At 32.2% G+C, this 15,195-nt stretch overlaps 1 protein-coding gene and 1 non-coding gene across 2 annotated transcripts in view; both read right to left on the reverse strand.

Annotated features, from left to right (window-relative positions):
- Nucleotides 1–15,195, reverse strand: part of LOC143080712 (NEDD4-like E3 ubiquitin-protein ligase WWP1) — a 30,331-nt gene that overhangs the window by 5,105 nt on the left and 10,031 nt on the right. The window contains exons 5-15 of the mRNA XM_076256708.1: nucleotides 14,804–14,950; nucleotides 13,946–14,083; nucleotides 13,280–13,502; nucleotides 12,894–12,989; nucleotides 12,012–12,241; nucleotides 11,388–11,472; nucleotides 10,648–10,776; nucleotides 4,178–4,331; nucleotides 3,314–3,402; nucleotides 2,255–2,414; nucleotides 1,399–1,532 (exon numbers count right to left, since the gene is read on the reverse strand). Of these exons, the coding sequence (XP_076112823.1) occupies nucleotides 1,399–1,532; nucleotides 2,255–2,414; nucleotides 3,314–3,402; nucleotides 4,178–4,331; nucleotides 10,648–10,776; nucleotides 11,388–11,472; nucleotides 12,012–12,241; nucleotides 12,894–12,989; nucleotides 13,280–13,502; nucleotides 13,946–14,083; nucleotides 14,804–14,950 (1,585 nt within the window). The remainder of the gene's footprint in view (nucleotides 1–1,398; nucleotides 1,533–2,254; nucleotides 2,415–3,313; nucleotides 3,403–4,177; nucleotides 4,332–10,647; nucleotides 10,777–11,387; nucleotides 11,473–12,011; nucleotides 12,242–12,893; nucleotides 12,990–13,279; nucleotides 13,503–13,945; nucleotides 14,084–14,803; nucleotides 14,951–15,195) is intronic.
- Trnat-cgu (transfer RNA threonine (anticodon CGU)) lies at nucleotides 5,264–5,336 on the reverse strand. The gene has a single exon. It is a non-coding gene; the product is annotated as a tRNA-Thr (tRNA).

The raw sequence follows: 15,195 nt of genomic DNA on the forward strand, positions 1-15,195 counted from the left end.
TTAAAAATTGACTATAAAGGGCAATAACTCCTAAAGGGGTCAACTGACCATTTCAGTCATGTTGACTTATTTGTAAATCTTACTTTGCTGAACATTATTGCTGTTTATAGTTTATCTCTATCTATAATAATATTCAAGATAATAACCAAAAAGAGCAAAATTTCCTTAAAATTACTAATTCAGGGCCAGCAACCCAACAACGGGATGTCCGATTCATCTGAAAATTTCAGGGCAGAAAGATCTTGAACTGATAAACAATTTTACCCCAGTCAGATTTGCTCTAAATGCTTTGGGTTTTGAGTTATAAGCCAAAAACTGCATTTTACGCCATGTTCTATTTTTAGCCATGGAGGCCATCTTGGTTTGACGGCCGGGTCACCGGACACATTTTTCAAACTACTAACCCAAAAGATGATTGTGGCCAAGTTTGGATTAATTTGGCCCAGTAGTTTTAGAGGAGAAGATTTTTGTAAAATATTACTAAGATTTACGAAAAATGGTTAAAAATTGACTATAAAGGGCAATAACTCCTAAAGGGGTCAACTGACGATTTCAGTCATTTGACTTATTTGTAAATCTTACTTTGCTGAACATTATTGCTGTTTACTGTTTATCTCTATCTATAATAATATTCAAGATAACAACCAAAAACAGCAAAATTTCCTTAAAATTACTAATTCAGGGGCAGCAACCCAACAACGGGTTATCCGATTCATCTGAAAATTTCAGGGCAGATAGATCTTCACCTGTTTAACAATTCTACACCTGCCAGATTTGCTCTTAATGCTTTGGTTTTTGAGTTATAAGCCAAAAACTGCATTTTACCCCTATGTTCTATTTTTAGCCATGGCGGCCATCTTGGATGGTTGGCCAGGTCACTGGACACATTTTTTAAACTAGATACGCCAATGATGATTGTGGCTAAGTTTGGTTTAATTTGGCCCAGTAGTTTCAGAGAAGAAGATTTTTGTAAAAGTTAACGACGACGACGGACGCCAAGTGATGAGAAAAGCTCACTTGGTCTTTTAGGCCAGGTGAGCTAAAAAACGAGAAACAAGAAACACATAAGAACAAAAAATGCAGCGGGTTTAAATAACCTTTACCCTTATGTAAAACAATATATCACAACATGGAAAGACACAATAAAAATATCAATTGAAATGGCTTAACTAAATCAAAAGACATATTAAGGCAAGCAAACATACACTGGGCGAATACATTTGTTCCATGACACAATGTAAATAGAAAAGCAATCAAATGAGGGGTGAGATATTAAACATTTTCAGAAAAACAACCATAACCTTGAACAAAATGCCGCCAAATGAAAATAATTTTAGTGTAAGGTATACAGTAAAGAAGCTGTATCTGAGTTTCGATTCTGTGCTTATGTTAACTTACTTGATCCATGTTAATGAGTTGTAGAATTCGGAATCCACTGTTTCTACATCTTTCAACATAATCTTCTTATTTAACATTCTCTTATAAAATGGTAATGTAAATCCACTGTCAATAAACTTCCCATGATAAAGGGCCTACAATTAAAATTACAAACATATAATGGTACATTTATCTTTTGTAAGTTACTTCTAATATTATAACCTTGGAAGCTGTGTTCGTAGTAACCATATAAACATTTGCAACAGTTACAAAAAAAAAAACCATTTGCATATCAAAATAATATCATTGATATATGAGACACTGATTCATTCATAATATTTTTTTTTTTCTAACTCTTTCCACAACTGTTTTTCATTTTCAGACGCTAGATCGACTAAATCTTTCCATTTAAATGATATGTTACACACTTGTATGTTAACATAATACACACTTTATTTAGATATATGCCCCAAAAGACATAGAGGCCCCTAACAGGGTTATGAGGAAGAACAATCTAAACAAGTTGTATGGTTACCAGCATTCATTAATGTATGTACCTCAACCAACAAGGGTAAATGTTTAGCTTTTCTTAAATCTTAAAATACCAAACTAGTCCTCTGATCTACTAATTTACCATTTGTGTCCAATTTCATTTCTCTTAATTTAGAGTACATGTATCTTAGAGATAGTACAACTAAATTACAACTTGAAGACATATATATGAAACTTGTCAGTCACTCAGTGGTAATAATGTTTTAAATTATTTCTTAAAACTATGTATCCTTATATTTATTACTATGTTGTTTTCTTATGTTTTGTAAATAGTCATTTTTATGTGTTTAATTATAGTAGACTTGAATATTGATAAGAAACTGACCATGGCAATAAATCGCCCAATGAATCTAAAGTATATAAGGTGATCTGGGTTAATACTAGAAGCAGGGTTAATCTGAAGACAATAGTTGTTATGGCTGGCGTACTCAAATAAACAATACATCGGATTTAATACATCATGTGACAGGTGAAAGAACCATTCTCTGAAAGAAAATAAACAACATTACGTCAGTATAAGGCATCACATTCTTAGGAGAAAGTTGTGTCTGTTGATTGTCAACTATGGTGGTCGAAAAGTGACTTAAAGTAAAGAGTTTCTTTAAACTTAGACTAGCAAAATAATAGTATTCATGTTATACGTACATACAACAAAATAAAGAACTGCTGAACCAATGCCTTATAACTATTTTTGTTTTCTACAGAAATCCATTAATTGGATATGGATGGTATGCAAGTCAAATAAACTTTATTCAATACCACTAGATGTAGGTCCTGATGCTGATCTTATGGTGAAACATGTCAAGTAGTAAATTTGCAGTTCACTTAAGTGTTGATATATATCTATGAGGAATTTAAACACAGCACATAGCAATATGAAGTTAGAAAATGAAGTATCTGGCCATACAGAAATGTGAACATTGTTATGTATGCATGGTATCTAAACTATGTTGTGATGTTACACTATTGTTTCAGATAAGGGTGAAGGTTGGTATCTATTAAAAAGTTTGAACCCGCTGCATTTGTTTGCACCTGTCCTAAGTCATGAATCTGATGATCAGTAGTTGTCGTTTGTTTATGTGATTCATAAGTGTTTCTATTTTTTTTATATAGATTAGACCGTTGGTCTTGTTTGAATGGTTTTACACTAGTCATTTTTGGGGCCCTTTATAGCTTGCTGTTGGTGTGAGCCAAGGCTCTGTGTCGAAGACTTTACTTTTGACCTACATGTATAATGGTTTACTTTTAGAAATTGTGACTTGAAAAGAGAGTTGTCTCATTGGCACTCATCATGCTCATACAACATCTTCAAAAAGTGTAATTCATAATATTTTTGGGTCTTATTATTGTCTCGATAACTATATCCAGTTTAATATATACTAACCTTGCTACACCACCATAATCTAGACCTTCTTCACCTTTAAAGATTATGTATAATCGTCTTCTCAGGTCAAATGGCTGTAACCTCATTATCTAAAAACATATTTCATGTATTTATAATGAACATTCGTTAAAAAAATATATAATAGTCCCTAAATCTATATTCTATTTGACATTATTTTTGTCTTTTGTTGAAGACTGCATGCTGACCTCTTATGGTCATAAGACTTTTGAGTAAGAGTATCATACTCAGAAGTAAACTATTCAAAATACTTCAATTGGTATTTTGGTCACAAGTATTGTACTCTTGCATACTGAGTTAAAGTTTTATGTGTGAGATTCTAAATGACTTCCAGTTTTAAGTGTACTTGGATAAGCTGTCTCATTGGTATATACCCAAGATCTCAGTTCAACGGTTGTTGGTAAATGGACTTTTGTTTAAGTCACAATTGTTGAACACAATATCAATAATGTAATTGTTCATCTATAGATAACTGCAAAACTTCTTGTTATATATGAGCTTAGTAAACATTATTTTTATGTTACATGTTTTTTAGTTGGGTTATTTTTACACGTGAAAGATGGAAACTTATTAAATCATGCAAATAGTACAGGCAAATTTCAAAACAAAAAACTATTTTGTTCATTGTGAATCAAACTATTATCTTACATGCTTTTTGTATGTATACCCTTTCAGTGGCGGATCCAGGGTAAGGGTTCCAAGAGTTAGAACCCCACTTTTTATAAAGATCAATGCATTTGAATGGAGATATATGGTTGGAATTCAACCCCCTCCTTTATCCTTGGTTGGGAACCCCCCTTTTGAAAATGGCTAGATCCACCCCTGTCTTTAGTGAAGCTTACATACCTGAGCAAAAGAATCTTCAAATAGATTGTCTCTTGAGACTGTGATTTTAACGTGTCCTGGTAAAGCATTGGATTGACATAGATATCTAAACTGTCCTAACTTCCACCGGAAACTTCTCTCATACTGAATAGGAACACCATATGCACCTTTGGGACTGAAATAAAAAAGAATATAGTTTTAGGAGATGAAAAGCATTATCATGATCATATTCATATAACCTGGAAGAAATCTGTATTTTTGTTCAACATCATTTTAAATTATCTATTGTTTCAGTTTCATCCTAAAACATTCTTGAATTGCAGTAAATATATTTGCCATTACAGAATATGAAAATTATTTCCTCCCAATTACTGCAAAAAAGAACACTGTGGAAATACACGTATGCATAAAAGGGAAACGCATATGCTTAAAAGAGTATGATATATGATACAATAAAATATCTGACAAAAATCATCAGTAATGTGTGGTCACCTTTTAGCCTAGAGTAAATTGGTCATTACAATTTGGACGACCTTAAAATGTGTTCCAGATTTCATCTGTTGTTTCAGGAAGATCTGCACATCATGATCACTGTAACATTGACAGGCTTATGGACAGACAAACTGTACCAATTCATTCTTCAAACATGTGTAACAATGCCACATTATGTATGTGTCTACCTTTTTTATATATATATTGAATGCACATGCATTATGTATATAATTTTTTTTTATGATGACTATTGCTCAAGGAGAAAGTTCACATTGACAAATATACCTTGGACAGCTAAGAAAACACTGGAAAATTATTTTCTTCCTTTTCTTTGAAAAATCAATGATTATATATATAGGACTTGATTGATTCCTAACTTTCTCTGCCATTTTGTACTTGATTTACTCCTTTCATTTTCTTTACCACTGTTAGCTAATCAGAGAAATGTCTCTACATACAACATGTACAATAGATTTGTGATGGTGAATTGAAAATCAATTTTCAGATTTCATTGTAATTCATTATAATTAGCTAATACATAGTTTTATCAATTTTTATTGATTATTTCAACCTTGTAATCAATTCCAAAAACCAAAACCACACCCAAAAATAATTTGCCCCCATTGAGAGTCGAACTCAAGACCCCTGGTTTACGAGACCAGTGCTCTAACCACTGAGCTATAGGGGCAGTTATGTATGCCAAGCTTATCAAGGCTATACATACATTTATAATATATTATTGATTAAATCTATATTTATCTACATATAGTTAATTTCAGAGATATGTGAAGTATGGTAACAATACTATAGTCTGATTCCTTAAATCAATTTTTAAATCATTTAAGATTTGTCATGCAGAAAAAGGGTCATTAGTTTATTAGTTCTACATTTTAAACTAGTCTTAAGCCTTTTACCTTTTGGTCACGATTTATTAACATACAAATAAATACATTTGGCAGCTTGCCAATGACAAGTTTACATAAACCAGGATAAGTGAGAAGTCCAATGTAATTGTTATGTATAGGACAGGAAGTATTGATTTCATAACCCAAAACATTAAAATGCAAATTTCAAGTAATGGGGAAAAAAACATTTTTTTTCTTATTTCAACAACTATTCTATAATTTACACAACAGTAATATCATGTATATTGTCAATTATGTTTTCCTTTTAACATTTTACACTCATGGGATTAATAAAAATCTTTAAAAACATTTGATAGAATTTAATAACAAAATACAATGTCATCTTTAATATTGACTTTTAAAACTGTCACGATATTCAATATATGGAGAAAAAGAAAATATATGAACAGTAATAACTGTACCAAAATAGTTTTTATTCAGTCAAAAAATGTCCATCTGATGAGTTAAGCCTTTTTCAACTGATTTTTATAGTTTGTTCTTATGTTGTACTGTTAAACCACTGTCCCAGGTTAAGGGGGAGGGTCGGGATCCCGCTAACATGTTTAACCTCATCACATTATTTATGTATGTGCCTGTTCCAAGTCAGGAGCCTGTAATTCAGTGGTTGTCGTTTGTTTATGTGTTACATATTTGTTTTTCGTTCATTGTTTTTACATAAATAAGGCCGTTAGTTTTCTCGTTTGAATTGTTTTACATTGTCTTATCGGGGCCTTTTATAGCTGACTATGCGGTATGGGCTTTGCTCATTGTTGAAGGCCGTACATGACCTATAGTTGTTAATGTCTGTGTCATTTTGGTCTTTTGTGGATAGTTGTCTCATTGGCAATCATACCACATCTTCTTTTTTATATTTGGTACAAGTTCAGAAGAGGTCATTTTTTTCAGAGTTCAAGAGGGCAGTGTTTTCAATTACACAAAACATACACAAATATATAGGTCCCTCTATAAGAAACATGCAATAACATTAACATTTAGGGGCAAAAAGTAGGACCTATTATTTGATCACTATTTACAGTAAAGACAATATTTTCTGGTTGCTAGTTTAATTAACCCATATCATGTATGTTCCACATTGAAACAGCCTTTTAATAAAAACCATGTAACATAAACTACAGTTATTTAAAACAATTATCTAATCAATAGAAAATAAATGTAATAACTATAGCTCAATCCAATTACCATAAAACCTTTTAACAGGGTATTTTTTTGCATTAATTTTAAATTTTTATACTGCAAATGAAATGGAAGAGTAATGAAATAACTTCAAAGCTGAAATCTTTATTCTATTGTCTACATTTATAGTAACTGATACATTTAATATCTTTGTTGGATTGGTAAAAGTATTAAATTTGATTTTTATAAATCATTGTGTAAATCTGATGTCGTGGTCAATAAATTCATGAAACAAGAATGTGTCCTTAGTACATGGATGCCCATCTCCCACTATCAAATTTTATGTTCAGTGGACTGTGAAATTGGGATCAAAAATCTAATTTGGCATTAAAATTAAAGATCCTAACATACATATCATAAGGAACATGTGTATTTAAAGTTCAGGTTGATTGGATTTCAACTTCATCAAAAACTACCTTGTCCAATCCCTTAAATATGAAGCAGGACAGATAAATGATCAGACAGACAAGTGGATGAACAGACAAATTGATACATTGATAGAAAAAACATAATGCCTATGGGTGGGGCATTAAAATAACCTTTAAAAAACATAGGTTATAAGCTATAACTTGAAATATCATTTATCTGCACTACAAATATTTACTCAAGTATTGTAAGAGAGAGATCAGAGATGTTGTACTCATAACATACACTGCCATGTACTGGCACATAATCAGAAATGCAACTCCTAACTAAAGATTGCCTTATCAACACATATGAGACCATTAATTTAGAGTAGTCAGGAAGAAAATAAAGAAGATAGTACAACTTTCCCCCATAAAGTTCCTATGCATAAAGCTCCAACTTTAAAAATATAATAATTTGGTGTATTTTTTACGTAATATGAAAGCTGAAAGGACATGGGGTCAATGTAAATCCCTTTTGGAAAATTTGTCTTGAATAATAACAAACATATATGATATTGAATTTGAAAGGCAAGATTGCCTGTTTCTGGGAACAATGGTACCAGTTTTTTTTTATAGAGATTGGAATTTGTGGAATCCATACTCAAGAGCTCCTTTATAATACTCATATGAATGCAAATAATATTGGTGAATAGTTTCCTTGTTATTGTGGTAATTGTTTGTTTTATTATCTGATTACTTCACATTGAGCAAAACAAATAAGATTTTAATCACTTTCATGACTTTATTACATCCACAATCAAAAGTATTTACAAAAGTTAATGATTCGTGAACTCTCTATCATTGTACAAATACCATCAATGTCAGACAAAGTGTCTGATGATCAGTTCAATGAGGCTTATCACAGAGAAAGTATTGTTGTTATTTTGAAAGACAATTTTGAATACTTCATCAGATTAGTCTATCAGGAAGGTTTATTCCTTAAAAGTTCAGCAAATAACAAAATATTCTTGGAAGGATGAGACATTTGTCAGATGATCAGATGACCCATGTACTGTAAACAGACGTCTGGAAATAGTCCCTTATTTTTATGGTGTGGTTATATCACACAAACATTGTCAAAATCTGAATAATACTACTCTAGTACAAATTTTTCAATTCAAACTTGTTTTGTCAATATCTTTGTTTAGTCATTGTAAGTCTGAGATTTACAAAACAGGAGGTCATTACAATTTTACTGCAATTTTAAAATGAACTTTTTGTCTTTCAAACTAAGTTGACAGTGAAAACTTTTCAAGTGACAATTAACGGAAAATATCCAATGATAAAGGATGTACAGCATTGTATACTAGCTAGAGAGAATAAAAATATGCAAGTGTTCGGTAAACAGGAAGTTGTCGAGTGATGAATTTGAAAACGCATCACACATCACACGGTATAGCTGACTTATATAAATCCTGAAACCAAATTTCAGAAATCCTTGTATTGTAGTTCCTGAGAAAAATGGGACGAAAATTTTCAACTTGGCTATCATGTGTAAAATCAGACAAGTGTTCGGTAAACAGGAAATTGTCAAGTGATGAATCTGAAAACGCATCACACGGTATGGCTGACATATATAAATGTTGATACCAAATTACAGAAAAGGTGGATGTGTAGTTCCTGAGAAAAATGTGATGAAAGTTTCATGGGACGGACTGACTGACGGACAGACAGAGGTAAAACAGTATACCCCCCTTTTTTAAAGCGGGGGTATAAATAGTGCTGAGTGGAAAATTATCATCATTCTATATACAATGATATATGATAATACACCAAATTGACAACAACACTTCAAATCTACATGTTTTGCCTGCAAGGCAGGCTTCATCAGGACAATTTTTATACAGAAATTCATCCCTGAAGTACTCAAAGTGGTGCATAAAATTTGACTTCGTCATGGTGAGAGAAACAATGAAAAGTGAAAGAAGCAATACAGAGTTATAAATAGATAAGATAAATATAGAAAATTAAAGTTTGTTTACAATGTAACTTGAGTTTGTTTTACTATTATATGATACATGAAATTATTCTAAAAGCTTGGTATCTAATTGGACGAACTTCCCAGGGTTCCTACCACTTCGCAAGGCTTCTCTTCCAACCTGGCCATTGTTGGAGGTTACTACTTCCTGGTGCATTGGCAACAATAGGAAGATTATGGTCGCCGCTATGTAAAATAAAATTGTCAAAAAATGTCCCCTTGTTCATTATTTGGTGTCTCTATATAAGTTTTGGATCGTCTGCAGTAGTTGGTCTGTTTAATGGCATGGTTGTGAATTCCTAGTTCATTTAAGATCGGCACCCATGGTACGTTTCTTCTGCTATCATTTACCGCTGCTATCATTTATATATGTTAAGGTGGTATCAGACATCTTGTTCATTTTGGTTCAGTTGTTATTTCGTCGCTAGTAGGGCATATTCCTTGGTCCATGTATATGCTGGTGGCCTGTAGATCGGCGTGTGTAGCAAGGCAGTTCCTTTCGGATCAGTTGCGCCAATCTTAAATCTTAAACAGTTACTGTCATTCACTTTACATTATTACAATGTATGTATATGGGCATAATGAAACAGGCCTGTCTCTCAACCTTTACAGAAAGCTGACGATTCAAAGATATTAAGTATTGTGGATGAGCTGGAGCATGTTCAATAGTGAGATATATTGTCAGATTACCTGGAGCACGTAACATAATGAGACTGACAATAATTTATATTATTTGATGGATTGGAGCATATTATCTGACGGATTGTAGCATTCTATCTACGTAGCCAAGAAAAGCTTTTCCTCATACAATTGGTGTTGTAAAAGTTCAAGCTATCAGCAACCAGGAAGTAGCTAAACAGCATTTGTTAAAATTGTCTACTTGGTACAACTTCCATTGACTTCACATTATCAAGCTGCATATATCTAATATAAAATCATTTCCTTTCATAGCAAAAAACTAAGACGAAATTTTCTTTGTGCAAAAGTATTGTAAAATTTCAATCGATCGACAAAAAGGAAGTGTGTACACAGCAGATTACTGGCTACTGTCAAGCTGCAGAACAACCATTAATCATTGCCATTCATAGAAGCCATTTGATGGCAACAGAGTCATTCGTTTATTAGACTAGCTTTCGCCTTCAGTGAAGCAGGTCACAACAGACTTTCTTTGTATAAAAAGCCTGTAGCATTTTAATTGATGAAATAAGAGGATAACTTGTTGTGCACTTTCTAAAATGATTCATTATTTAGTACATAAAAGATTCATCAAAGGAACATATACACAACCAAGATATAAACTGGACAAAGTGATGCCACGGCACTCCACTCTGAAGTAACAGTATCAAAACAAATGTAGGACTTTCTTTGTGATATTTTTGTATCTGGGAGACACAAATGATACCCCTGCAGATGCAAAGCGTTCTTCTAAAATACACAAAGTTGAACTTAGGAACACATAGCTCTATTGTTCACTATAGGACGAGTTATGCAGAAACACAAAAATAATCTACTCACCCTTTTGACTGGCCCCCTCGTGGATCTTGGAATGTGGTAGTTTTTGTGTTGTGATCCACAAAGTATCTGACGCCGTCTGAAGTGTATCTCATCTCCCATCCTTCAGGTAAAGGATCCTCTTGTATTATACTGGAACAAAAAACATTTATTGATATAAGGTCGTACAATGTTGCTTTTAACTGAAAGGGTCATTTAAATAAGGAGAGGATATTCAATTAGAGGGTAGGGGTATATTATATGTCTTTTTTTTTATTCAAATTAGGATAAATGACATTTGCAGTAAGAACCTTTTCCAGAATTAAGCACAATAGGGGGAGGGAGCCACTCTGACTCCCTGTTAAATAAAATTGTCATTTTAATCACAATTCTTACCAATTCTTGAGAAAAATGAAAGCAATCATATCTAATATATTTTGAGACTTTTAAATCTCCCCACCCAATAAATTCGAGAACACCCATTACCTTGTATTAAAAAAAATTCTGGTATGCAACTCATGTGAAATTTTTAAGGAAATACAACAAGCTCAAATGGAACAATTTCACAAAATTCTCACCATTTTCTATATTTTTTTCTTTTATTTGACAATCACATAACCTCTCCCTTCACCGCTACACACACCATCAAGATAACACAACATACAAAGCCTGAATATTATTTATGAGTATTTTTACAAAAGCAATGATTTGTCGACCAATAGATATTAGTATGACCTTATTCTTGATAATTTAGATAAACTTACCCTTGTGTTCTTGGATCTTCCCATTGTGTTGTTCTATTTTTATGGTTAACAAAATATACTCTTCCATTTGGGTCAACTCTCTTTTCTGTAAACATAAAAAAAAAACCATATCATATTTTAAATTACAAACATGACTCTACCTACATAAACAGAAAGTTTGTGATCTTATTGATAGAGGTTACAATTACTCATATTAAAATTGTAAGATAAAGTATTCAAAGTACCAGACCTTTGTATCAAGAGGTCTTTATAGAATGAATTTAAAATCATTAGCATATAAACTAAAGATCCTCCTTTATTATATCATGTATATTAACACATATCATGTTATTTTTAAACAGTTGACAGATAATATTAGAGGGAAGTTTTAAATCTCTATTAAACTATTTTAACACTGCCAATTGTTCATTACCTTGTCCAAAGATGGAAGCAGTTGTCTATAGTTATATATCAATATTGTTTTTTTTATTTAGGATAGAAGATTTCTGAAAGTCTCTGTTAAAACTTCATCATATATAAGTTGACATATTGTGTAGACCATATGTTGATGGCAAGATGTTTATTTTTGTGTCATTATTTTAGAGTTGACTCCATATCTCCTGTTATTGTATACTTTAGACTTACCCCAGCCATCTGGTAGTGATCCTAAAGGATCATCCTGTACCATTGTAGCTGGATTAGGGAACAAGAATCTGTTCTGTAAGTTTTCCAATGCCATGTTTCTCTGATTCCTCCATGAATCCCATTGATTATAATTACTGATAATGTCTGTAGTGGGTCGCTGCCATGTTGTTGTTCGACTGTTGTGATCTACATAGTATACTCTACCTCTATTGTCTACTCGCCTTTCCCATCTGCAAATATAAGTGCAAATGCCATTAGCAAAAAATTCTAATTTTATATACTTTTGAATTTTACTGTTAACAATTGTCCATCAAAATTTTCATTTAGTACTCATTGGGATAACTGGAGATTGAGGAAAAATATCATGCTAAGGACCAAAGCAGAGCATCCCCTCATAACCCCACTAACTTTGAATTATTTTTTCTCTTTTAACCAATAATAATACTTGGAAAATGTTTACAGTGTTAACTGCAGATAGATTCTAGACAAGAGATTTATAATGTCATCATCTTTAACCTTTTAATTGATGTGACCTTGACCTTTGAACTCAAACTTATTTGGATTCAATCATTATCCAATAACATGATGCTCAATAAAAAGTAAGGCTAAGAGCTTGTGGTTCCTAAATGCATTAACCTCTTTAATCATATTTAACATAACTTGTCATCTAACAGGGTTTCAGATTTGCCTTTATTTGCTATAATCATAATAATACTAATAGGATAGTATGTTATGAAATTTCTCATGAAATCATAATTTTACAGAGAGCACTTTTTTCATTCTATTCAGAATTATGGAGATTCTAAACATGCTGAAAGTAATAATAATCCTAATCGTTTAAAAATATAATTGGAAAATTACTTCTCCCTGATGAATTCTTACCCTGGAGGTAATGGTTGTGGTCGTTCCCATGTTGTAGTTCGTGTATTATGATCAACATAATATTTTCTTCCATGGCCATCTGATCTCTCTTCCCAACTTAAATTAAAGAATGTAAGAGATCAAGTCTTGGATGTTGAAATAACACATATTTCAAGCTTAATGTGCACAGTGAAATTAAAGAAATTATTCATACATTTAAATATGTTGTGCTTTTTTTTATCTAAATTTGATATTTGAGTATGCAAATTATTTATGTCAACCAAAAATCAAAATTATAAAAAGTCTCAAGTAATTCTATTTTTCAGTACAAGTCTCTAAACACCTTACATGTGTAGTATGCTTATTCCCTTTCCCCATGAACAAGGGGAGATAACCTGTATACATACCCTGCAGGAAGTGGTTCTTCCTCATTGTTATTATTGGTGCCTGCATTGGGTGCTGGCGGGTCCCCTGATGGAGGAGCTAGATTCCCTGCAGACGAAGGTGGGGGATTCCCTGGAGGAGGGGCGAGTGGTGCACCAGCAGTACCATCAGATGCTCCTGCCCCATGGACATCACCATTCTGTTGTGGTCTTGATGACGGACTATTTGTTGTGGACGATGTTGTATCTGAAAGAACAAAACAACTTAAAATCTATACTTTGCAAGGTTTTTCTTTTAAACCTGTAACTCATTTATAATACTTTTAATGGAAATTCTCAGTTTTTAAGCTTCAGAATCTTTTAAAGTTTTTGAAGCTATAAAAAACCTAGGAACGATATATAGATTCTTAAAATCTGCAATAACATCTAATAAATAATCAAACATGTGTATATTTTTTCTTCAAAATTCCTACTCATCAAATAAATTAAAAAGCCTTCAAAGCTGTTATTCTAATGTAATGCATTCTGTATGTTGTTGTTTCATCCTTTCTTGTTTTAACTAACATATTGACAAAAATATCAATAATTTCAAATATCATTAATGTATTGGATTCTTCAAAGTAACAGTAATGTTTATAGGAGAATCTGCAATATTGGTTTTTACATAAACGGTTCTATAGCTGTACTTACTAGCTGAGCCTGAGGCAGCTCCTGATCTGTTTGGGGGTGGCGGCACAGGAGGAGCTCTTCTATTTGAAGATCTGCCACCATCAGCTGGTCGCCTTGGGGTATTGCCACTACTAGTACTACTTCCACTGGCAACTTGACCTAAATTCAAGTAAAAATATCAGACAGTGCTCAATTCTTTATCATAGTTGCTTTAAATATAAATTTAATTGACTGTAACATTACAAGTGTACACACTTCAACCTTTAAACCTTTAATTTTTGTAGATTTTTGTAGATTCAAATTTGTAAATAAGGATATCTATCCATGTGAAAAATATGTTTCTAAAATATTAAAACAAACCCTATTGACAGCTGATTCGGAGACAATGAGAGAAATTATCTACTTCTGATAATTATTGATTGGTAGACTATTTTGATACTCAAGTAAACATGGTAAAAGTACTAATATGCATTTTTTATTTATAATTTATGATACAATTTTGTTTTCTCATGTTTCTTTTACCCTTATTTTTTTATACCGGTAATAGGTATCTGTTAATATTATTCATAGCTTTTATAATTATAGTATGAACATTTGTCTTTAAATCTCAATATATTGTTTTTATGTTTTTCTTGTAATGCTGGGTTGCTGTTTTGTTACTATAACCCTAAACAGGCTGCATTTCCTTTGTTTCTATTTCAAGCTTGATACATCTTATATTAATATTTCACTAGATTTATAATCATGTCAGAGTTTACCATGAAGTTGTATCTTACTACATGTACTAAACTACAAAGTAACATTATAAACATAAGACATAAAATATCGGACACATTACATTATTAATTTGCATAAAATTCTCAACATATCTATACGCACCATTGGTATGAGACTGTGCATGTCTGCTGTGGTTTTTCTTTGGAAACTTGGTCATGTTGACATTCATGCCGTGTAGAGTAAGAGAAATCTCACCCGTTTTCCCTTTCCCTTCCAAAGTAAGTTCTGTTGATTTGGTAACATGTTCCACTGCAAGAACAAATTTATATTACAACTTCACAAATTATTTTCAAATTTTGATATTAGATTCTGCTATTTTTTCTTATTTCATCATTAAACCTTTGAACATCATGTACATACATATACACAGAAACAATTGAATAGCCAGAGGTGCAAGCCAAATTTATTTAATATATGTTAAATTTTCATTTATAGGTACTACAGGCACAAGAAAACATCTGGATAACTGTTCTAATACTGCAAATTTATAGTTT

The sequence above is a fragment of the Mytilus galloprovincialis genome, chromosome 6, assembly GCF_965363235.1.
Source record: "Mytilus galloprovincialis chromosome 6, xbMytGall1.hap1.1, whole genome shotgun sequence".
Taxonomy (NCBI): domain Eukaryota; kingdom Metazoa; phylum Mollusca; class Bivalvia; order Mytilida; family Mytilidae; genus Mytilus; species Mytilus galloprovincialis.